We start from the raw sequence: 24702 nt of genomic DNA on the forward strand, positions 1-24702 counted from the left end.
TTGAAAGGATTATTCTGGAAAAATTATGGCTCTGCGACAAATACAATCAAAATTATATGCAGTGAATGAAAGAGATTTTTGATCAAATTTTTCAGATGCAGGGTTAAAAATAGTAAAATCGTAAAATTGACCTTTTGTGGAATTTTAACACATTTCTCACAAGATCGATAATGCTATTTGCAAATTCTTTCAAAGTTTTTCAAAGATCTTGCAAATTGGCATTCGCCCACAAAAGACTTTTGAAATACTGCATATATGAAACAAAAAAAAAAAAAACGACAGATCCATTATGGGATCGTCTTAAAATATTCGTAACCAAAAATGAAAGTATTTTTATGAGGTATTTAAAACTGTAATGAAATGTTTAAATGCTCATAGCTCAAAAACGGTTGCATGAAAAACCAGAAGCACGTGTTATTATCACTTGAAAGAGTTTAAACGAGATTAATTCAAATGGTAAGATTAATTAATCACAAAGTAATGTTGTCAAGAAAAAAGTATATTCAGTAATGTCGAAGATCAATGAGTTAAAAATTCCTCCTTTTTATATGCACGCGTATAATCATAAAACGTTTTGAAAGAATCACGTCGCATTTTTCATTTTCGTTTACTCAAAACGACAGTTGCACAAAAGTTATGATAACATGCAATCGAACTCCGCAGATAATAAAAACAATGTCCTCTGGCTTTGCTTGGGACAGAAAAAATAAATCCAACTACCGATTTATTCTCCCCTAAGCTACTAAAATGTAAAATCGAAAAATAAACAGAAACAAAAAAAAAAAATAAAAATAAAAACCCATTCAATTTCTTTATTATTGTTCCGTATTTCTGTATTAATCTAACGTTTGAGAATGAGAGATGAGACCTCGAAATAATATTGAGATTCGGAGCTTTTAGAATTTGGTTTTAGAACACGTATCCCTCACCTGTACATTAATCCTCCGGTACACGATTCCAGAAGTGCACCGCCAAAAACGCAGACGTAGTATTGAGTACAGTCGTGGGGATGAGGATAGTAACCGAACTCCTCTGGACACTCAAAGTCGAGGCCTCCTTCAGTGCGGCTTTGCCGAGAGTTCCTTCTTTGCGATGTTCGCTGGGATTCTAGAAGCAGAAAAATTTCCCGGATCAGTTGCCGTTGAAACACTCTGAATTGATTTGTCTAAATTGGGAGGTTTGAGAGGGTAAAAAAAAAAAAAAAAAAAATCGAAGGGTCACGTAATATCGAATTTTCAGAGGTGAAAGTCTGTTTCATTGAGTTTTTAGAGGCATGAAAGAGTAAAAATATATAAAAGAGTCAAAACGTGGAAAAGTCGAAGTGAAGAAAGCCAAAATAAAAAATCATAAAAAAACATCAAAATTGTTAAAATTTTGAAGATTTTATCACTTTCGTTTTCTACCATTGACACATATACATTTTTATTTGTCTGTATTTCGACTGCCTTCTGAATTTAAAAATTCTACGAATAGTTTTTTACACTTTTACCCTAACCCGAATTAAAACTGACAGTTTTGTCGAGCTTAACTTTTTGGAATAGCTCAACGTTTTCTTAAGACTGCGTCAGAAAATTCAAGAACCTAGAAACACACACAAAACTGAATTCTCCAAAGTCGTTTCTTTTAATTGTAGCAATCCGATTTGGTCAAAGAATTTTGATTGATCAAACCTCGAAGTATTACGTTGGAAAATTGAAAATTGTGGAAAGTAGTTTTTAAGGAAGACAAATTTTTTTACCACCTCGTCGCCCATTTTGGAGCCATTCAAAAATTCTCAAACAGCGTTAAGCTGCCTTTGTTTTAAAAAAACAAACGAAAAGAAATCGAATCAATATCACCGATTGAACGAAAAATGTTGTCGAATATGAGGTGCTGAGGAATCAAGAATAGACGAACGACCGGATTTCTTCAATACGCTGAAGGTATACATCTCAAGTTCCAGAAACAAGAACAAATTTACATCGTCATTCCATTTTTTGGAAATTACTGCCCATTATTCTGTCGAGAATTATTAAAATATTCTATCGACCTTTACAGGAATTCGATAATTCAATCGTGATAAAAAAAATCGATGAATATTTACATCAAACGTCACGTTTTGTTTGTGGTTTTCCGTATTTTTTTTCTTCTTTTACCACTCCATCATTCTTTGAATATCACATACATTATACATAAATAGTGTTGCAATCCGACAAAAATAAGATTCACTTTAGACTAGTGAATTTCTTTTCTGCCCAAGGGCGTTAAAATGAAAAGTTGAACGAGGTGACCCAATAACACGAATCTTTTTTGTCGCCACGAGCATATAATATACCTGGTTATAGATTTCATTGAATACGGTAAAAATGTTCAATTCCATAACATCTTTCGGAGATTATACAAACTCCTTCGTTAAAGTTCAAATCTCCGACCCCGCGTGTCGTTTGTTTCGTAATAGAAGCGTGATTATAGCTGGGAATTAGAAAATTGATTCCAACTATAAGCGGACGATCCCTGATCCTTCTCGTGACGCAATGCCAAGGCATAGAAAAGATCGGATGATCGCTATGTATCACGTGTGTACATTATATACCATGTAAGATTCGTCTGAAAAGTTAAATGTCCCTTGCGATTTAAGGACAAATCGGTCTTACCGTGTAAAAACGAGCCTAAAGCCATCAAATTCGGATTGCAAACAACAGAATTCAATCATTTCGATCGTTGCAATTGTGAAACCTCTTCTCAAGTTTTTCACAATTCAGTTTTGTTGTGTACGAATATGCTGGGATTATATTTTATCGGATAGTAAAAAGTTCGTTTCATCCGTCCTCACCGTGTTTGGTGAAAATAATATTGTTGGAGATTTTTCGAACGGTTCCTTTTCTTTTCATCCCTACTTTCTATTTGCATCGTTATCATTTAACGATTTTCAAACTTTCACAAGGACGAGTATCAAAAACGGCAGTTCATGTATCAGCAAATGTTGAAAAATACGCCGGTTTCGATACACCGATAACTGTTATTACGAGCTTTGACACAATTTCGGCCAAGCCGAGTTTGACATTACACTTTCTCAATTACAAACCGGAACGAGCCCAGCAGCGTGAGGCTGTAAAAATGTTGAGTCAGCGTGTGTGTGTGAGGTGTCGTCGAAAGTTATCGCGGAAAGAGAATTAAGCACCGGTAAATGCGAACATGCGTATCGGTGTCCCGAAGATGAAGCCATAAGCATTAATCATTCCGGGCGTTGCAGAATCGCCGGAATCAATGTATGAATTATTCTCCGTCAATTTAGCCGCTCATTTTCTTCAACTGCACCAATATCTTTCAAATTTTCAAAGCTGGCAATAATAGTTGAAAATAGTTTCTAGCCTTTACTTCAGATTCCTGAGACCATCCGTTCGGAAAATGCTCAATTTTTTGTTTTCAACTGAACACGAATTTCATAGTTCCAGTTATTTATCAATTTCTTCGTCATTTCTTTTTATTCCTTTTTTTTTATTTTAGCAGTGAAAGCGTTTGTTTTTCTTCAAGAGTGTCTCTTTGCAATTTTATTTTTCCAAATTTGCTTAAAGATTGTTTAGGTATATAAAAATTATCGAATTTTTTCTCCAATTGTACAAAAAGGATAACTTTAATATCGTGTTATTAGAATATCGGTCTCAGTTCTCGCAAAAGATTTTAAGCGTCACTGTGATTGCGATTTTTACTGTAAATAAAAATTTCGCGATAACGGAACCTTGTTGATAAACTAAAATGCATATCAATCGGTCGAAATTCTTTCTCGTACCGCGAAATGTATTTGCGTGTGCGACGAAATTCAAAAAACAACCAAGTCGAATTTCTCCGCTGGAAAAAAATTTAGTCTCTCAAAAGAATTGATCGCAAGAATTTAAAAAATTACAACGGGACAAAAGACAAAAAAAAAAACGTTTGACGCGAACTTGTTTTAAATCGTACAGAATAGGTTAAAAACGGGGTCAAGACTCGAGAAACCCGCTACATAATGCGATAATTTTTACGCAAGAATTCGAGTTATGAGGTCAGACAATTTAACCTTATATTTGTAATAACACCGAAGAATTAGGCGCCCCCTTGCGTAATAATAATACGAGGCAAACGACCTTTCCCTGCGAGTATACGAACAAACGAGGAAAAAAACGAGAAGAAAATAAAAACAGGCGACAAGAAGTCTTTTAAAGCTAATCATCGCGATACGCCTCCAGATACATACGCACACACACACATATATATGTACAGATGTATAAACGTCGAGATTATAAGCCTCGGCGAGGATTCTAACGCGTGTTAGTGACTGTATAATTTACACGTCAGATTTATCATCGTGGATCTGCTTTTAGAAAGTTGAATGAAGTTTGAAACGCGCGCGCGCGCCGTGTTTCCGACCTGAAAATCTCCTTCGAGGGGCGGTAAATATTCATGAAAAAAAAACCCGTCTCGCAGGCTCACTTAACGAGTGCATAATTTTCCCGATACGTAAACTGATCCAGGAACTCGAGGTAGGAAATTATCACTAGGAGGAAACATGTTTTGGCTATAAAAAAATTAACGTCACATCTCAAATCGCTTCTGTTAACCTGAGGCGAAAATTGTATGTTCGTTTGAATTAGTAATAAAAATTTTGTTTCATTTCACAAAACGCAAAGGAAACAGCGTTTTGACGCGTAAAAAGTGATTCAACTTTACTTCTACAAAGAATTTAGTACGTTTCAAAACATAATTCTTAGACTCAAACACAAGTAAAAATTTTAAAAATTTGTCGGATTTTCAGAAGTTTGATTGAATTTAATTTTACTTTTTTACCGAGTAAATTTTTCACCGCGATGTGTAAACTTGTAACGCGTCACGTTGCAAGAATACAAAAGTACAAAAGTTACGAAACTCTGCAATACTTGTAAATCGGCTTGCAATTTTTTTTTTTGTTTCTCTTGAAAGTATTGCATAATTATGAACCCTGTGGCAAATTAATTTTTCACACCAAAAGTGAAAAGTATCGTGTAAATAAATTCAAAACTTTACTTGAGGACGATATAATTGTTCAAATTTCCAGCGGCCTTAACCTTGGTTTAAGTAACGGTTCACCTCGCGACTTTAGATTTTCGAATTCATTCGGAACTGTTTGCTAATAAAACATCTAAATAAAAAAAAAAAAGTATCAAAATGTGGAGAGATGAACACGTAGAAGGAAAGAATTACAGAATCGGCAGAAATGGTCAAGAATATGAAAATTGAGATGAAAACATAACATAGAATACCAAATTTATAGCATCGTCAGAATTACTTTTTCTGTATTTCTGCATTTGTTTCAACGATTCAATAAGTTACGACTTTTTATACGTTCTTGCTCGAATTTTTACATTTGTCTGCATTCGTGCATTAATCTGACGATTTCATATTTTTGCTTCCCGTACATTTTCAATTGAATATCTGTCTTTTTGTATATTTCTAGGTTTATTCCAATGATTCTATAATTTCGTTTACTACACATTTCAAATTTCTGCGAAACCTCCCGGAGCTTCTGTATTTTGGTTTTATACATTTTTACCTTTCTATATTTTGAATTTATTCTATATTTGAATCCTGAATTCTGCAACAAATGCAGTTTCCCCATCTTCGAAGATTCGATATCGCGATAACCACGCTATTCCGTTATCTGGCTATTGTGCTTATGGAAAATCCCTCGTCAATGAAATACCTGCAGAAATGCGTGAAAACAAACGGAAACCAAGTCGAGACATAAAGTTACGGATGTAGGTGCCTTATACATCGGTACAATATACGTACATAAGAGCAACAACAGCTGCAGTGGGAAATGGAAAGTAAAACAAGATTAGCATCGCGGGTTGAATGCTAAGTAAATTTGGTTAAGGCAGTTGTGAAATTTCGTCGTTTAATTTCACACGGTTCTCCAACTAACTAAGTCTCTTCGCAACACTCTGAGCAGCCATGGTGCATTGCAGTGGAGTTCTCGTCACCGGATGATTAGAGCCAATTAAACCTACCAGGTCATAATTCATTGTTGCAAAATCACACCGCGAAAAGAACAGCAAAGAAAGAATAACTCACATAAGTTCGGCGAATTTCTTTACCCAAGAAAAAATACGTGAAATAAAATAATACCGTGTAACCCGAATAACGCGCATTAATCTCTTTTCTGCAGACACATTTATACGTATGTAGACGAATAATGTGTTTCTCTGAATTGGCGAACGCAACGTTTTTTGCCAAGCGTCGAATCACTGGATTGTGAAGAAAAAAACTAGGCAAATTAATTAAGAAGATGCTCTGGTCGATTTCGACGCTGACGTAAATATCTTCAAATATCGAAGTCCGCGTATCTCAATAGCGAAAAAAGGCTCAAGAGCCCAATTCTATACACAATACCGAACAATAGGACTCCGATGTATTTTCATTCGACGCAGAAATAAAGGAACGGCATGAATTCTACGAATTTACAATTGCGATTTCGCACGCCGAGGGAAAGTATTATTTGAGTCAAACGGTATTTGTTTGATTCAACTCAATGCTCTGTACAGTCAAATTCGGCGAACACAATACTTACTTAATTAAATAAAATACTTTTGTTGGAAGAAATACTTGTGACAAATTAATCTACGTAAAATTGAACAAACCCTTTGAACGATCATGCTGACTATCAATTTATTCGATATAACACGACTTGAGTTCCTTGCAACAACGTGATTTTTGTATCAAGAAAATGTGCGATTGAAATGACAAAAAAATTGATTCAACGCACCTCAATCGTTTTCTTTCAAATATGCGAAATTTTTCTATCAAAGCATATTAAACTTGTTTCAACTCATATTTCGTTGAGTCAAGAGAGTTCAATGGTTGAAGCAGGTAATGAAATTTGAAAATCTTTTGCATTGACTGAAACATTAGAATTATCCAAGCGCCCAAATGTATTCGTCGAAAGATATCATTTATGTTAACTCGAAATTTCGCGGGATTTACTCGATGTTTGATGAGTAGAATTCGAAAACTTTTCGTTGTACATTTTCCATTTATTCGACGTCAGTATCAATTTCTAAGACTCGAAACTTGGTATTATGCTTTCTTGGTTTGTAATAAGTCTCACGTCAAATTTATATTACGTTGTCCGTAACTGGCTTCACCTGCCTACCCAGCTTTATAACTATTTGTTACGCTGTTTCCGTAGCGAGAGAGTTCACCGCCTAGTGGCGGTTTATAGTACTTATGTACCAATGTTTACGACAGATATATTCTCTACTTGTTTCAAAGCATGAAGTGTTTCTTTTACCCCGTAAACAAATTAGTGCAACTAATTTAACCAGTCACGCCAAACAAGCTCCGGTTAGATCAACAAAGTACGGCGTTCAATCCATGTAAATTTTATTGTCGGCTGGACTCATGCGCTTGGTTTACCTATTTTTTTCCGTCAACAATAATGCGTCGTGGAGTGACAATACATAAAAATTCAAATGAAATGATACTTGCTTGACTCAGTTTCGGAAATACGTCGAAAGGTTCACTCGAATCAATACTTGACTCCATCGTGACAAAAAAAGCTTTTGTTGAATCGAGGAATTCGCTTGACTAAAATATCTCGTCAAACTAACTGAATTGAAACTGTTGATTTGAAGTCATCGTATTTCAAACAAATAAGGGATACTAGATTGAAGCGAATGGACTCCAACAAAATGTTTTTTCTTGATTCGAGTACTCGTTTCCCTTAAATAAGGTAAATCCTTTGAAAAAAATTTGCCGTTCAAGAAGCAAAACCCCGGAAAAAAAAAAAATTATGACATTACGATTACGATCTCGGAAAGATCCGGGATGCCTGCAATAAGTCGGCGGTATACAAATTGCAGAGTACCTACGCTGTTCGGAACGCGCGGAGAACCAGCGATCTTATCTCCATTAACGCGAGTTTACGGAGGGCGTGGGTTGCTCTAAAGATCAGGTAACGAGTGTGGGATATAAATTGCAGCCCATGTGCGAGATTGGCTACGTCCGAGGTGAAAACGAGAAGCAAAAGTCGAACCGCCACCGCGGTGGCAAAAACCTCATTTTCATGGTCACCGGAGTCCCGGATTCCAGCTGGTAGTTACACCCATGTACCAACGTCAAAATAAGTGAGAACCTATGATAACGGCGTTCGCTATTCGCACACCCGGACTCGCGTTAAGGCTCGCAAGAAATAAAAATAAATAAAAAAAATAGAAAAAGTATCGTGTACACCGCTCCAATTTTACAATACTGCAGGAATAGGTTCGAATTCGACCTTCGCGGATCGCCATATTCGGATCACACGCAGAGTCTTGTGTTTAATAAAAGACAATTCTGACTGACACTCCTTTACTCGGATATTGTGTGTATAGGTATGCGTGTATGTACGTTAACTATATTATTATATTGTTACATGTGTACTCTGGGTGCAGCGACTGACAACCGTGAAAGTAAAAGAGCCCGGACTCGAGATCGGTCTCGAGGCTTGGGAACCAAGGCGAACGGATCGGCGAAATACTTGTACACTTATATCTACGATTGAAATGAAAGGATATTATATATTGTCGGTGTTATTTCCCAATTACTTTGCGTTACTGCACGTATAATATACGATGTGCCATATGAATAGGCAAAAATGGGCGTGGCGATAAGGCTATGCCTAAATAGATCGGCAATTAGGCGCCTTGATTTGACCCTGTTATTACTTTCTCTCTATACTTACTGAGTATGAGCCGATAGGGCTGAATAATAGAATGTTGAATGTTTTTGTGATGTGGATTAATGTGATACTTGTCATCGTGACGGTGACGTGTGCGAACGCATAACGCGTCCAATGTCGCGATGTGAAGAAATATTTAGACCGACGGTGATCGAGTTCTTGTGTCTTCACCGGTCAATGCTTTGAATTAAGAGACTTTTTGATTAGATCAAATGAAGTTCAATTGAATTTTTGTATTATCAAAAGATTAATAAGGTCTTCGATAGCTTACGAAGGACTTTAAAAATCGACTTACCGAGGACGGCTTGAAAAAATCCTTTAACGAGGTTTAGAAAAACTTCTAAAGGCTTAAACTTACTCCGAACGAGTTTAAAATTACATTAAACCAATTCAAAGAACTCCGTAGGACTTTAATGTACTTTATTTAACTTCAACATGACTTCAAACACCTTGAAAAAACTTTGGAATACTTTAATATGTCTTGACAATAAGTTTAAAACGACATTAAACTACTTCAGAAAATTTGGAATTTACTTGAAACAGTTTAAAAACATCTTTAAACCACTTTAAAAAAAAACTTCCAAACACTGAAATACAGTTCGAATAACCTCGAAACGGCTTCAAATGGCTTGAAGAAAACTTCTAGACATGAATATGCTTCCAAGAACTTCAAACTAATTTTGGAACGACTTTGAACCATTTCAAACAACTTTGAAACACTTGAATACACTTTAAATGGTTTCAAACTGACTTTAAACTACTTTCAAAAACTAGAAAACACTTCGAAAGTCTTCAAAATAGATAATATATTCAATCCGCTACAACTAGAAACTACCACTTCACAAGATTCAACATCACGACAATATTCCATTGGCACAGAACCTGTTCTCAATATCAAGAAGAAAAACGCAGAGGCATGTTTGTATGTAATCAGTTGATACGTCATGTCGATATTCGATTCAACGTCAAGTGTGATGATATTATGTTCAAACAGCGAGCTTGTGCTACAACAAATGAACATTATTGGGCATCTAGTTTTTCGAATCAACATCGGTTGAAACATCCAACTGTATAAATACCCAGATGATGTTGTATTGGCACGTGACATTTTACTGGAAGTTGTTCTACTGGTGCCTCACCGTAACTGGAAGTGGAAGATAAGCGCAACCTACATGCCGAGAAAAATTTCGACCCGTGGTTACTGCGAAGTCTAACTATTTTCACTGATTACTATAACTGGTTAAAGAATAAAAATTAGTTTTCCAACCGCAACTATATGATATTTTCTTGTAACTATTGCGATGACTTAATGCTGTTGCCAGAACAAATTGTTCCAGAGGCATTTTTTAACTGAAAAAATGTAGCCAATCAACCAAACAGACCTGGTTGAAATGTTCAGAAAATTCACTATCGACGCTAAATACTTACCTGCGCCATATTTCCTAGTGATTCGAACAGAATTAAACCGTTACTACAACGATACCGATTTTACTACAATTTAAACTACGACTACTAAAAATGAAATCTTTTTTTTTCAGCGGTGAGAAATGCAACTGTTCATTGCTTTTTTGTAGAAAAAATAAAATGTCCACAGCCTTGCAGTTGACGCGTCTCCAAGTGATTGCGTAAAATAGACTCGGTCTTCGGAATCAGAGTGCATTTTTGAATTCCCGGTTAAAAAATCTGTTTTCGCTAAAAGTACGCCAGTTAATTATCTGGGTTGCTGTGACAGGCACGCGAAGCATTTCGTAAACCACGTGAACTTCTCTCTCTCTCTCTCTCTCTCTCTCTCTCTCTCTATATATATATATATATCTGTCTGGAGTTTCGAAGACAAGCGAGTTGATGTTGTCCAATTCGTTGAGCTGCTCGCGGCAAAAAGCACGAAGAAAAAAACGGCACGAAGCCCGACACCATCAACACTGCAGATTCGAGATATCATGTCTATAACCTCAACAGATTTGAAACTTACGCCAGGCGATTTTTAGCCCAATGAGTGCAAAAGTTGCGGCATTAGTTTCGCCGTTTTTTGTCAAACGGCACGGTTAAGGAGTTTCTTATTTATTCGCTGATCGGTCGTTTTTTTCCCAAGGGAAAAAAGTAGCCGAAAAAATTATGGGCGTATATAAACAAAACGCGCGTGTCCGCTTCAATCCGATATCGAAAAATTCATCTGAAACAAATTGGTGGACGATTGATTTATTGCACCGCAATCAAGGTTGGGCGATATTTGATTATAACAACGTTCACGTGATTTCGAATTGTTTCTTGTCTACTGATGCCAATATTGTTGGGAAATAGAACATTCGGATCGTTTTGTGTAATATGTGTAACCGTAAAATCCGCGGTGCACGCAATGATTTCAAGGTAACCTCGACATATGCTGAACGTGACTTGCATGCAACCCTCGAACGCATTTCACGCAAAATTCGAACGTGCCAATGCCTCGAAATTGTTATTCATTTTTTTTTTTTTTTTTTTTTCAATTCGCGGTGATGCCAAGTATACGTAAATTTTCGCCTATGAGATTATTTTTATTCCCGAAATTGAATATTTTCAACTCATTACGCGTGGTTAATAAAAATTTTCAATTATTTTTGCAAAAATTTCTACTCAATTCTATCTTCAATGTTTTTTTTTTTTCTTTTTTTGCTACTTTCACGCAAATCGGATACTTTCAAAGCTTTCACAAAGATTTAGCAGGAGGTTTTCAGATATTTTCACGATTGAAGATCGAAATTGAAGTTGAATTTTGGAGTTGAATTGCAGTCCAAATTTCATTGTATAAAGCAAGTAGGCGATTAAAAGTGTTACAGAGACTTTGCACGGCGAATTTTTAGAAAAAATTCTTAATGACGCACAAAACAAAAAAAAAAAAACATATCCTTCTAAAATTTTCATGAAGTTTTCAATATCTGAAAATGGGGTACAAAATCTTCATTGGATATCTAGAAGTGTTTGAATCACTCAAAAATCGATTCTAATAAAGGAAACCAATCAAGTCAGTTTCACCGAGTTTCTAGAATCTTAGAAGATTTTTTTGCCCAAAAAAATCTGCGACAAAATCTTTTCACCTGCCAGGATATTATAACATAAAATACATTTATTATTACGTAATTAAAGAATACGAGTATCAGCTAGAAAGTTGCGGTTATACGTGGTTTTGCATCGAATTCCGTGCTTAAATTCTCTCGAGTAACGAGTGATATTCTGTATCTGAAATTATGGAAAAGGTCAGAAAAGGAATCTATATATATATATATAATATATATATAATCAGCTAATATTTGATTATAAAGATGATCAGATTAGCAGTAATCGCAATTACCATAAGTTTTTATTATTGTCACGCATTAATTAGTGGGTATTTTTCATTTCGTTCCGATTCTTAAAAAAAAAAACAGAACAGATGTTGTATTCAAAAGAAAAAATATTTTTTAGTCATATTATGTCATATTCTTGGAAATTTGATCTGACATTTTCTGTATCAAATTCTGCGCATCGTGTATTTTCTTTATTTTTTATTTTTTTTTTGTTTATTCCTTTTCTCTCTCTGGTTCGTAATCTGTGATTTGAACTTTCATATCTGACGAATTCTTTTTTCATTTCTGTGCGACATTCTTTACCTTAATATGCAGTGATAACCGATTATGCGAGCCTGTCTTCCTCTGTAATCACAGTAGTCAACACGATTCACAAGATATTCCGGTTCGCAGATGACGTAATCGAAATATTTCGAGGCATCGAAACTCGTCAAATTAGGAAAACACGGATTCGCCTCACGTTTTAATTATTCTTCGGGATAAGCGCTGACCTATGGAATTGACCATATTCTCCAATTCTAAAAACAGCAGACAGAATATCTCTCGCAGGTTTTACGGATCGTAGGATCGGCATCTCGCTTTAAAATGTCTTCAGCTTTATCGTTGACTTTACTTTTTGTCTTTTTTTCTTAAAAAAGATGCCGATACCAAAATATATCCCAAGATATCGCTCTCCGTCACGTAACTTTCGGCAATTCGGCTCTTGACGCATTTGAAAATTTCGCCCACGAATCGTGTAATGATCCGCATATAACTAATTATACTCGTGTATTTATTTTTTTTTTTTTTTTTATAAAGAATTCACTTCACCAGCAACTTCCTGGTACAACAATATCCCAAGGACGACAATTCCAACGCCTGGGGCGAGTCGTATGTTGTACCGAACTTCTGGCGGTCGAGTTATCTTTCAATTTGCATACCTACTAATTTTTTTTTCTCGTTTTATAATTCAAAACAGTTCCCAGCGAGATTCCTAGTACCTGTCGCCTTTGTCAGATGATACGAATTTATATTATATTTACCTATTTTTTCACTTTATTTGACACCTTCACTTTTTAATATATATGTATAATATAATACGTATCTTTTGTGAAATTATATGCTTTAATGTACCGAGTGTTTTTTGTTTTTACCTTTAACGTCACTTTCATTATTCTCGTTACTTCGTAGATGAAATTAATCTAGTTTCTAAAATTTTGGAAACTACCGGAAAGGAAATAAAAAACGGTCATTTACTTTAACTCGACTTTGAATTACTGTTATTATGGAACTTTGGGGAAAATTTGCATAAAATTCATCCTCTGAACGAATCGTTTCATTTATTTAACAAGAAACCGATGAATAAATTCCTGAGTAAAACTAATGGATAAATTTTATTGATACTTTACCATCCCAGACGGATATCAAAATGTTCGGTTCTCTATGAATAATTTCAGCTCCAAACTTGAAGCTTCTATATCCTGCAGAATTACAATTAGTAGCCCGATTTTCATCTCAAGTTATTGTAAGAATTCGTCGGTTTTTATTCAACATCTAAGATTTTTTTAGCTTTTTTAAATTATGATGATATACGAGATTCGTATTTAAAAAAAAAAACACAAGCATAATCAAGCCGCAGATTTGATTGTTTTACTCAGATTGTTCCACTCTGCAGATTTTTGCGCAGGAATTTACATTTTCACATTTATTTCAAAACTTTTGAATACTGAAAGCGCAAAAAAAATTATAATAATAATAATACTAATAATAGTAATCTATGAAATGCTAATCCATAAAGTGTATACAATATTTCACATCATTACCCTGCAGAACCGACTTTAATTTATGCAAGCAGAGCAGTTAAATTACATAACATTCTAAATATACATATTATAAATATATGTAATACATATTGTATTATGCCATGCGGCGCAATATATATATATATATATTATGTGGGTAATTTAGCGAATATACACGTACATATAAGTCAGTTTTAAATCCGTTCAAACTGCGTGTAATAGTCAGAGATTTAATACGCGAGGACAATTAGCCTCGGGGTGTGAAAAAGGAGCAAAACAAGTCCGTATAATCGGTGTGTCGATAGCGGTAGGGAGTGGCTATAATTCCCGATCACGTTTGCCGACAGGAAAGATGTGGGAATTGCTTACGTTGATTTTCCTATCATTCTATTTATGCATCAAAGCCGGATTCGCGACGCGGAATTATGCGAGCGTGACTATCGCGTCTTGATTCGCAACTGATCGATCAGCTTCTATCAATACTACTCGATTCGCTGCAAGTCAAAAAAAAATAAAAATAAGAATTGTAGAATTTACCAGAAGTGAAAATTGAATATCGCGGCAGAAATTTTTTGCCAATTCGAATAAATTTAGTTCCGATTTGATAACGAACTAGGTTCTGGCCAATTTTTGTTGACTCAAATAACATTTTCGTAAATACGAAAAATATTCTACAGACTCAATAAATCCTTTCTCTTTGTCTGCTATACGCTGAATAGTAATTTCAAAAAAATCATAATAAAGAGAAAAATGAGTTGATCAGAGTTTAAAGAGTGAAACGCAAGTTTATTGGCCCGGATATCATAAACATAATCGTTTCTTAGTGCGTAAGATTATATTAAGAACCGCGAATTCGATTAATAAAAAACTTCAGTTGCATTATTCAATTTGGAAAGATCTTTGCTAGTATGATCTGATGTATGAAAATAATAACCATGTGGAAAAAAAACATTCAAAGATTTGACAACAATTCCTCCAAAAAGGGTAAAAAAAAAAATTCACAACTTTTTTCTTGTAGTCAACGAAATTCAAGCATACTATTTCGATATAGAACGACGGTTTTTTCTCTTACGAAATAAAGTGAAATGAATAAACAAAACTTGGCGTCACAATCTGAAAATGAGATTTTTTTTTGTTAGTTTAGGTTTTTTTTCTCTTCAACGGGCTTTAGATCCACAAAATTATTTTGCATTACAAGTTTTCGAGAATCTATGGTGATACTGATTTATTTATGACAATAGTGACAAGGACCGAAAAAAATAGATATTAAAAGCACGTTATTTTAGTGTCAGTTAGATAGATTTCATATTTCAAACAAAAGTTCCAAGTTTGTTGTAAAATTTCGTGTAATTAACAAAAATCGTTAACGGGGGAGGAAGTTATTGTAATATTTAACTTTACCCCTGACGTTTAGGGAAAAAAAAAAAAAAAAAAATTGGAATTTTGCGTCAAATCTTAGGCTGAATTAATCGATGCAAACAGCTGTTTTACCCACAATAATTAAATATCTCATAATATATTTTCATAATACATCCGAGGACCAATTTACACTCCAGGTTAAAAGCCGGCGCATGCACGCGCTCAAAGGACGTAAGGAAGAGAAAAACAAACGGTTTTATGAAACCGAGAGAAGTGAAAGTCATACGAATAAGACAGAAAGAGAGAGAGAGAGAGAGAGAGAGAGAGACGAGGGAGAGAGCAGCGTGTATAAAAGAGTTGTCGGGGGCCCACTGAATGAGTGAAAGTGAGCCGGCATACCGGAGCTCGAAAACTAGAGCGCGGCGGCTTGCATAATATCGGACACTTGCAGGGTCTCGCCCAGGGATAATAAGCGCAGCTCACATATTCGGCGGAAGCACAAGCTAATAGCTATCAAGTGTACGAGTTCACTTTTTGCTTCCTCTTTAGTCGATTTTGAGAACCGTGCTTTTGTGGTTTTCCAGCTCTGACATCTAAACCTTCAAAACACTGTCCGTACTAGCGGAGCGGTTGATATTATAACCTCGAAAAAGATGCAAGCACCGTGACCTTTGATTTGGTTAAGGCATTTTTTTTTTATTTTTGTTTATTTATTTATTTTGTTTTTTTGTTTATTGCAATGGAAAGCGGAAAGAATGCAGTATCGAGTATGCTTCTTATCAGAGGATATCCGGTACACCTACAAATTTTTTCGAGGTTACGTTGTCAGGGTTCGACAGTTTGTAACGTATTTTGAAAGCGTAGATGTCGGCGATTGAAAAACACCGTAAGGATCACAATGGCTGTGATCTAATTTAAAATGGTTTTTCAGTTTGGCGAGAAGAACGTGATGAAATTAATTTGCCGTCTGCGAAAGAAACAAAGAAAATAATAACAAAAACAGTCGAGATATAAAAGACTAAAGAATTAATCAAAATGGAAGAAGATTGATGAGAAAAATAAAAAAAAATAAAAACAACGATCATCGGCGCGACGATTACTTATTATATTATGCACCCACAATATTCGAGCTGTATAATATAAGTAACTGTATTCGACTAAACCTAACGGATTCAAGGCCGCCATCAGATTTCCAGACGTAGTTTCGGACCGTTCTAAACAGTCACGTGGTTCGCCCGCGCAGTTGTTTCTTCGGCGTTCCGCGCATTTCGATATATCGCGAATAAATTCGATTGTCAATTTACTGTCTGCTGCTGAAGGCTTTTTGCCGATGAGTTGTCGATTCGTGCGCATGCGCGAGGCGCCAATTTGCGTCTGTATTGGGACAGTCGGCGATTAATTCACGTTTGGCATTAAATACTCGAAAAGTGTGAGGTGGGCGGAGACAGGCTATAATTCATTATCGAACGATACTTTCAATCGCCCAATATATGTTACCGCAACGATCGTCTACGGGTTATGCCTACGGTATGGATACTCTACTGTTTCACGGACGAATTATTCGTGACTTGGACCAAATTTTAGCCAACACATAACAATGATTTCCACTAAAGATATTATAGAATATTTTATATTATCACTGAAGTAGTTGGTACTACAGTATTTGTGCCGATCTCTGTGGAATCAAGAATGCAACGAAAATTTTTTTATCTTCTTAGCATTTGTCCCATTGTTGTGGTTTCGCTTTGGTCTAAATCTTACGAATAACGAGTGGAGGGGAGTATTAACTGTCCATGCCCTTATTATGTATGCAAGTTCATCGAGATTCAGCGTTGCAGGATACGGAAAGGACCGATAAATGTATAGTCTGTTGGCTATTTTGCGAGGCATATACGAATGAACGACTAACAATTTGGGAGAATTTCAGGAATTTTAAACCGCATGAAGAATTGTTTCCTTCGGAAGTATGTGGATCGAACTTCGTTCAGATATTTTTTTTTATGCGAATAAATTAAAGGGAAGTTTGTTTTTTTTTATTGATAATAACATCAACCATTTTGCTCTGTGACATGTTTTGCAGTGCCTAAGATACATATATTTAAAACGACTGAACTAATTTACTGCGAAATTGGAGACAGTATTCTTAGACAGTCTATCCCCTTTTCCACAATTCGAGTTTGTTTTGTTTTTTCACTTATTCATAAAAGTCGTTTGAAGTTGAAATTCGATTTTTAATTCGGAATTACCGAATATTTCATTCAATTTACAAAAGAACATGATAATTTAATTGTAAATGGAAATTGATACCGAGAAGCTTAACTATAGAGATGACTGTCTCTAGATTTTAAGTTATAAATATTTTTTTTTAATTTCAAGATATTCTTAAATCTATCCAGACGTTTTTGACGTATTGTGACCACCGCAAAACATGCCACCAGACGAAGTAGCTGACGTTATTGTCAATAAAGATGCTTTCTATTAATTCATTCTAATGTCAAAAACACTTGGACATAAGGCTTGATATCGTTACTTTTGAATAAAACGAACCTGTATCAAAATGAACTTTTTATTCGGTGGAAATACGAATTTCCAAAATTCACCCATGCTTTCAGCAGTCTGTTGGTAGATATCCTTAGGAACAACGGGGATGTACGATGAATCGATTGATCGAAAAAGCAAATAATTGAAATACCCTTTTGACGAAATAATCGGAAAACGGCTGATTGGAAAAACCAATTACTAACGGACTATTCAGAAAAACGATTCATAGAAATTGTCATGAAACGCTTAATCGATGTTTACGATAGATCCATTATGCGATACACAGCTTTAATTTTCAAACACTATGTATCATGGTGTGGTCGTGTATATAATACTTAAACGTATGGGTAAATATTAAATATACGTAATCGCAGGAGTATGATCACTTGCATTGCATTGTTTTACTACATACATTCTCTCTCTGCAGTTGCAGCGTTGGTTATTTTTTTCCATTTCAAACTGGTCATAAGGTCACTAGATCGGTGGGAATTGTACGCCTTTACTTAAACACGATTCCACACATACATCGCATTACTAACGTATACTTGCGCCAACCTACACTTCACATTCGAAGGATATAAATGAAGGGTGTGTTTAACCGTATTCCGTCACGTTTCAAGCTACTTATTCTCCACCACACAATGTGAAACCCAATATGGTGCGATATTTTTTCATCGCCTTTGAATAAAATTCCGCCAGAATTATTATTTCTTCTGTTCTCATTTCTTTAGCAAGGTTATTTTTTGTTGTTATAAAATTCTCTCATACGTTGTGTCCGGATTCAACCTTCCAAATCGTGCCGAAATGATCGGATAGCCAAAGAATCGACAATTTGAGGAACAATTTGACACATTTAATGTGAATCACAAGTCTTGTGTCATATCCATCAAGGATTGACTGGATTTTCGAGAATCATGCACCACCTAGCGGTCACCCCGAATACTACTCTTTTAATTCTCCACAATTATTTCTAAAATCGAGTATAAGTTTCGCCCGAAATTACATCTTCAAATCATTATGCTTGTGTATCATCTAACCATCTATCTATATATATACGTACACACCTACGCAATTGTTTAGAGAATTTAATTACGAACTTTAATGCGGACTTGTGTTTTTTTCCTTCTGTGATATTACATAGTAATAACTCGACTCAACTCTGCGGTCTAACCACCCATACAACAATTGTACCTCAATTATTGTTATTCAACTAATTGTTATTGTAACAACTATACTCATTCATACACATACATACGTATGTATAACACTCATGCTTGTGTATATGTTACACGTAACAAGATACATATTCTCACGATGAATTACTCGGTTGCGAAATGACTGCGCGACTTATTACGCATGTCCGTATGTACACGAGATTATTATACATACATGCGAGTGTATGTGTGTGTGTGAAAATATATATACGTAAATTGCACGCAGGTGTTAGGTGTAAATATGTCACCCATGTACACGTAGTGTCATGTATAGGCGTGATGCACAACCCTCTTGCAGAGTCTACGAGGATCAGGTTTGCATTGGAATAAGGGTCAATTTGGAGATTGCGGTAATTGGAGCCGTGCCTACTTGATCGGTTTTACATGGAAAGGCGAGCCAAGGCTGAGTGAACAGGCCTGGAACAAAACCGGCCGCCTAGATCGCAACGGGCAATAACATTCACCGATTGTCGGCGATCAGCCCAGCCCGACTGGCATACAAGCACATAAGTTGCATATGTAACGACGCAAGTTTATGTTGCAGTAAATTCTAAAAAGAAGGTGTCTTTTTTAATTCCATATTTATTTATTTATTTATTGTTTTTTTTTTTTTCTCGCCGCAATTAACGCCAGACGAAATCGAGAGAATCTACTGCGCGTTATGCAATCTTCGAGTTTTTAAATGAACTTTCGATAAAACTTTGGGATTTGTCGGACGATCTTGGCACCGAAAGCCGAAAGTGCAAGAAAGATTGTACCCATACAATTTTCACCAACTTGACTATCGTTAAAAGACTAAAAAGATACAAGTGTAGTGAAAAACTGTATGTAATATAAAAACAAAAAAAAAAAAGTAGCGGAACTGTTTGATAAATTGATTTATGATATATCTATTATGTACGTAGAGATACGTTATTACACTTTCGATACATTTGTTGTATAACCGTGAATACACACATGGATTTGAAAGAAAAAATGAAGTGAAACAAAAAAAAAAAAAAAAAAACTGGTTCACCCAGCTGCAAACTATCAAGTGTTTACACATTCAGGCAAAGAAAAACTTTCGCTGTCTTGAAGGGAATTTCACAACTGTGTTAAAACTCGAATGCTGTAACTTTACTTGGCCAAATTCTCTAATGACTCAGTTTAGCGTTACATATATTGCGGTGTTGACAGTTCAAGTGTTCAAAAGGTTCTAAAAAAACTCGCTAAAATTTCGGTATCGTTTCTTTAATTGTACGTACCTATATATATATATTTTTTGTCAATTTATAAATCAGGAAATATTTTTGAATAGCCATATCTGCATGAAACTGTATTGTTGATCGTGGTTAAAATAGACTCAGGAAATTTCATTGGTGTTTCAAAATTAGACCAAATTTTGCGTAACAAGGAAAGGTATCCATGAATTTTCTTCTTCATCTGCATAAACGATGTCGAAGAGGAAAATTAAAATTAAAATGTGTATGGACATGAAGACTTAATGAACAGTCCATTTATTATGAATTTTCAAAGTTAAAAATTATTATAGGTCATCAAGTTTTTTGACCACTATGATATACGCATTCAAGATTTTCAAAAGTATTCTAAAAGTTCTTCAAACATCATTGAAAGTGTTCCAATTTTTTTTCTCAATCTTCCTTAATTTGAAAATAATCGATGATTTATAATGGAATATTTTTTCTAAGTATTTCTATCCTTGTTTCTATCTTACTTCATGTGACGTAGAAACACAAAATTCTCAGATAATTCTTGACACACTTAGAGGAAAATTAAAAATGAGTTAGGATTCTTTCATAGATTATTAATAATTATACGTTACGATATATTAAGAAATTTACTTAATTTTTTGCACAGCCTATATTGAATAATAATTTTGCATAAAAATTATGACGTGCTGTAATTATAATCATCACCCAAACGCGTTTGTCAGCCGGGGAGATTTGAATCTGCTACGGTGATTTAAAGTCAAACGGTGTAAGAGAGCTTATTTCGAGTTGACGTAATCGCAAAATCTTCGATCTGTCGCGGGACCCGTTATGCGATCTGGCCTGGAGTGTTTCAATCATGTGCTGATACGGAATGCGTGCGAGCGTTTCAACAACGACACAACCTGTCGCGGCAGCAAGTCAACATCTCGAGCAAAAAGCAAAAGTGTTAGTATAGCGGTGACGACGGCACAGTGATTCTGGTATAATTGATCACGTGCCGATCGTGTACACACTATTATACACAACGATGGAAGTGAAACTGAACGTAGATGTAATGTATAAAATACCGAGGGAAAACGGTGAGACTTATCAAGTTGAATGTCCGTCTGCGCATGCGCAAGATTTATCCAATTTTCATTCAGGCTAGCCTATTCTAAACTTCAACAGTGAAACTCGGCTCACGAAGGTTGAGTAAGCGATGCGAATTTTTTTTCAGTTGAGCTGATGTCACTTAGTCGATGTAGTGATTCGAGAAGATTTGGCAAACTTTCATTGTCAATTGACCGACAGATACGAGTCATTGCAATAATGTCAATTCTCCACTTAACGCGGGAGAGTTTTACATCACGTGACCCGTTTCGAGTAGGTTGGCTGCCCTGCCTAGCAGACGAAAGTACAGATTATTTTTCGCATGCGCAGTAGGTTACTCGGACTTATAAGTTTCACCGTTTCATTTATTGGTTTTGTTGTGACAGATAAACTTAGCGTCGACTCGAACGATTCACTTTGAACGTTATTACGCTAGATTATGATTATCGGGAGCGAAGGTTTTCAGTTTTTCAATCTCGCGTGCACTAAACCGATTCAAATTTTGCGCCACGGGAGGTTGAAGAAAACAAAAAACGGGAGATGGAACGCCCAGGTACCTGGCCACTTCGGTTCTCATTATCTGATCCAGCTTATGCAACGCCGGACGTGATGTATATCACTACGTCAACGCTGCGTAACTTTCTCGAAATGATATCTACACGTTGGTTAGGTCACGTTATGTCGGCTTAAATCGTCACTATCTCCGTGGTGCGAAATGCATAATTTATTCAAAGAAACCATAATTGTAATTTTCAAGATTTCATTTGTTCTCGTATAAGAAATATTAAACATTGTATTCATTGGGTTCACAGAAAGATCTGTACTGTACAATAATGTTCATTAATGCCTTCCCTTTCCGGCTACCTTCGGCCCGAAACAAAATGCGAATTCGATTATATACGATTTACGTGACAATGACTGGCGATCCAGCCAACGTCGGAGTTTGGAAGTCATTGTCACATAATTCTTATAGAATCGAACTCGTGTTTTATTTCGGACCGCAAACAAGTTAGCCGGAAGCCCAAGATATTAATGAACATTACTGTACAATATTTATGCAAGGTTGTAGACGCGTCAGACAAAACGAAATGTCTAAAGTTCATATGTCAAAGACGTTCAAAAGTCAAGCTTGTTTTACTGACAGTCTAATTTTATGCACGCCGCACGAACCGTGTGAAAGATGTTGAAAAGCGAAATTCATTCTTTATCGCAACGTTTCGGAACCAACTAGGGTGAAACTAGAATAAAAAGATATATCCTTGAAAATCTTTTGGAAATCACGTCAGCTTATAATATATTTTCGATGCCCAACGACATTGATAAGAATCTAGTTTAGAAGAAATAGTTCTAACCCAATGTGGAGTCATAAAGATACTTTATCACTCACAAAGTGAATAAGGAATTTGGTTAGGAGGTAATGGATTTTTATTCATTAACCGTGAGCAATTGATGGATTCAGAAATATTGATGAACAGTTTTTGGCAAAAACCTTTCAAAAACTTCAAAGACGCAAAAAATGTACTTTTCTAGGAACGAATCTTACTGACATCTTCATCATTGAATGTTTAAAAAAAAAGCGTTCTTAACAAAAAGCATTCGCCACCTATAACCAAACTCGACTTACTTTCTTTGTTCGGTTCGTCAAAAGTAACTTGCGTATCACTACGTGACCAGTGTAAGTATTTCAGGCTGATCTGACGAAGTGTTTGTACACGAAGAAATCAGCGACTCCTCCGATCCGTAATAGTATTCCAGCCACTCTTTTTGCGTAGGGTAATTACTCTATTACTAGTGCAGACGACAACAGTAGACGAATCTATATAAATCAATCGAGCGTCTTATGGTGGATATAAAAATTGAGACTGAAAAGAAGGGTATCTGGATCATGGATTCTGCTCAAACTCCTAGGACTGAACGTTTCCTTGGCCTAACCGTAAGATATGAAGCCTGTGACATGTAGCTTCACCTCATTGGCCTCTCTTCACTCTGGGTAAAATTGATAATATCAGCAACTTGATGAGTAGAATGCTATGGCAAATGCAACCCGTTGCGTATTTTTGCCTTCGTTATAGATTCAGGCGTGAGCGAATATATTATTATGGTATAAAATGTGAATTTTAGGTAAACTGATCTGTTGTAAATCGCGCAAAGAAAAGCCCAGTAGATAGAACCGCGCGTCAGAAGCCCCATATTATGGGCCTAAGAAACAACCTTCGAAGTTCCAACAAAACACATAATTCCTAGGTCTGATATTCTCCTGATACTTCTCAGCAGCACACAGCATAAGGTGTATAAATTCTGCAAGTACCAGAGAGAGTGAAGAATACGGAACGTAAGCAAGCCAAAGACCATTTGATAACACTTATTACAGCATCTTCATGGTCTTCAACTGGAATTTGTGCACATCGGATTGAAGCATTCTTCGATGCCTTCACCTTACAAACGCTAATGATCAGTCTGAAACGATTCTCATCACGGTTAAACCGTCAAATTTCACCTAGAATTACACAGTATCCTCAGAGAGTCTGCCGAGTAGCAATTGCATCGTCAAGGTGAAACTCCGAATAAATTAGTCGGGAAATCGGGTACGAGGGTAAAAATTGACGTGCATAATGTGCAGATTGAAGATTGCGTAGTGATACTTTTCATTCGTTGGACTGGACCGCGAAAAGGGAAACAAGTGAGGCGCGATCACCGAGTGTGGAACACGTGAAAGCACGTTGCGATTAGACTCACCGGTTCTGGAAACGAATGCCGTAGCCAATAAGCAGTAGATCAGAACGCCGTTGAACAGCAGCATGGTGTCGAAGTTTCGAAAGAATCCTTAGAATACGAAGAAACCAAAAGAAGTAAATTTACGTATCACTGGAACGCGGAACACTTCGCGACGCGATAAAATTCGCGCGGCGTCCGGGTTTTAGGAACGCGGTTCAAATTTCCCGCCGTTTCTGCTACCGCTGATGCTCCTGCTGCTTGTGATGTTCAATCCGGCGCGAAGGAACCGCATCGACTGCCGATTCGGACTTAAGCTACTGCCGCAAGAGGAGAAAGGCGACTAAACTGGTCACGGAAAACGCAAGGCGTGTTTCTCCGAGGCACCCAGACGGGGGCCTCGGGATGGAGGCCGTCGTCAACTCCTCGAATCGGACCGTCGGCTTCCTAACAGCGAGCTGCGGCATGGTGCACCTTTCTAACGAATATTATTGTAGCGCAAATAAAACAAGACGCGGGCAAGCGTTCTACCTAGAAACTCCGGCTGCCAGCCGCCGAATGCGTTTAACTATCCAAGTGTAGCCGCGCAGAGTTAACCAGCATGTTTGGATAATTGAGTATTTGAATGAAATTTTCTTTTCCATTTTTAGGGGTCCATAATGCAGTGCAAGCCAAAATAATGAGGACGTACTTTTTTTTTTTTCGTTAAAAATTATAATTTTTTATGTTATAGGTGATTGAATTTCACTGATTTTAATATAT

General features: G+C 36.2%; 1 protein-coding gene across 2 annotated transcripts in view; it reads right to left on the reverse strand.

Moving 5' to 3' along the window:
• Positions 1-24298, reverse strand: part of LOC107223379 — a 58548-nt gene extending 34250 nt beyond the window's left edge. The window contains exons 1-2 of one of the 2 annotated variants that reach the window (XM_015663042.2): positions 23965-24298; positions 930-1107 (exon numbers count right to left, since the gene is read on the reverse strand). In XM_015663042.2, coding sequence (XP_015518528.1) covers positions 930-1107; positions 23965-24028 — 242 coding nt within the window. In that variant the 5' untranslated portion in view covers positions 24029-24298. The remainder of the gene's footprint in view (positions 1-929; positions 1108-23964) is intronic. The other variant, XM_015663041.2, reaches the window with a different exon arrangement.
• Between the last annotated feature and the right edge of the window lie 404 nt (positions 24299-24702).

Source organism: Neodiprion lecontei, chromosome 5 (genome assembly GCF_021901455.1).
Source record: "Neodiprion lecontei isolate iyNeoLeco1 chromosome 5, iyNeoLeco1.1, whole genome shotgun sequence".
NCBI lineage: Eukaryota > Metazoa > Arthropoda > Insecta > Hymenoptera > Diprionidae > Neodiprion > Neodiprion lecontei.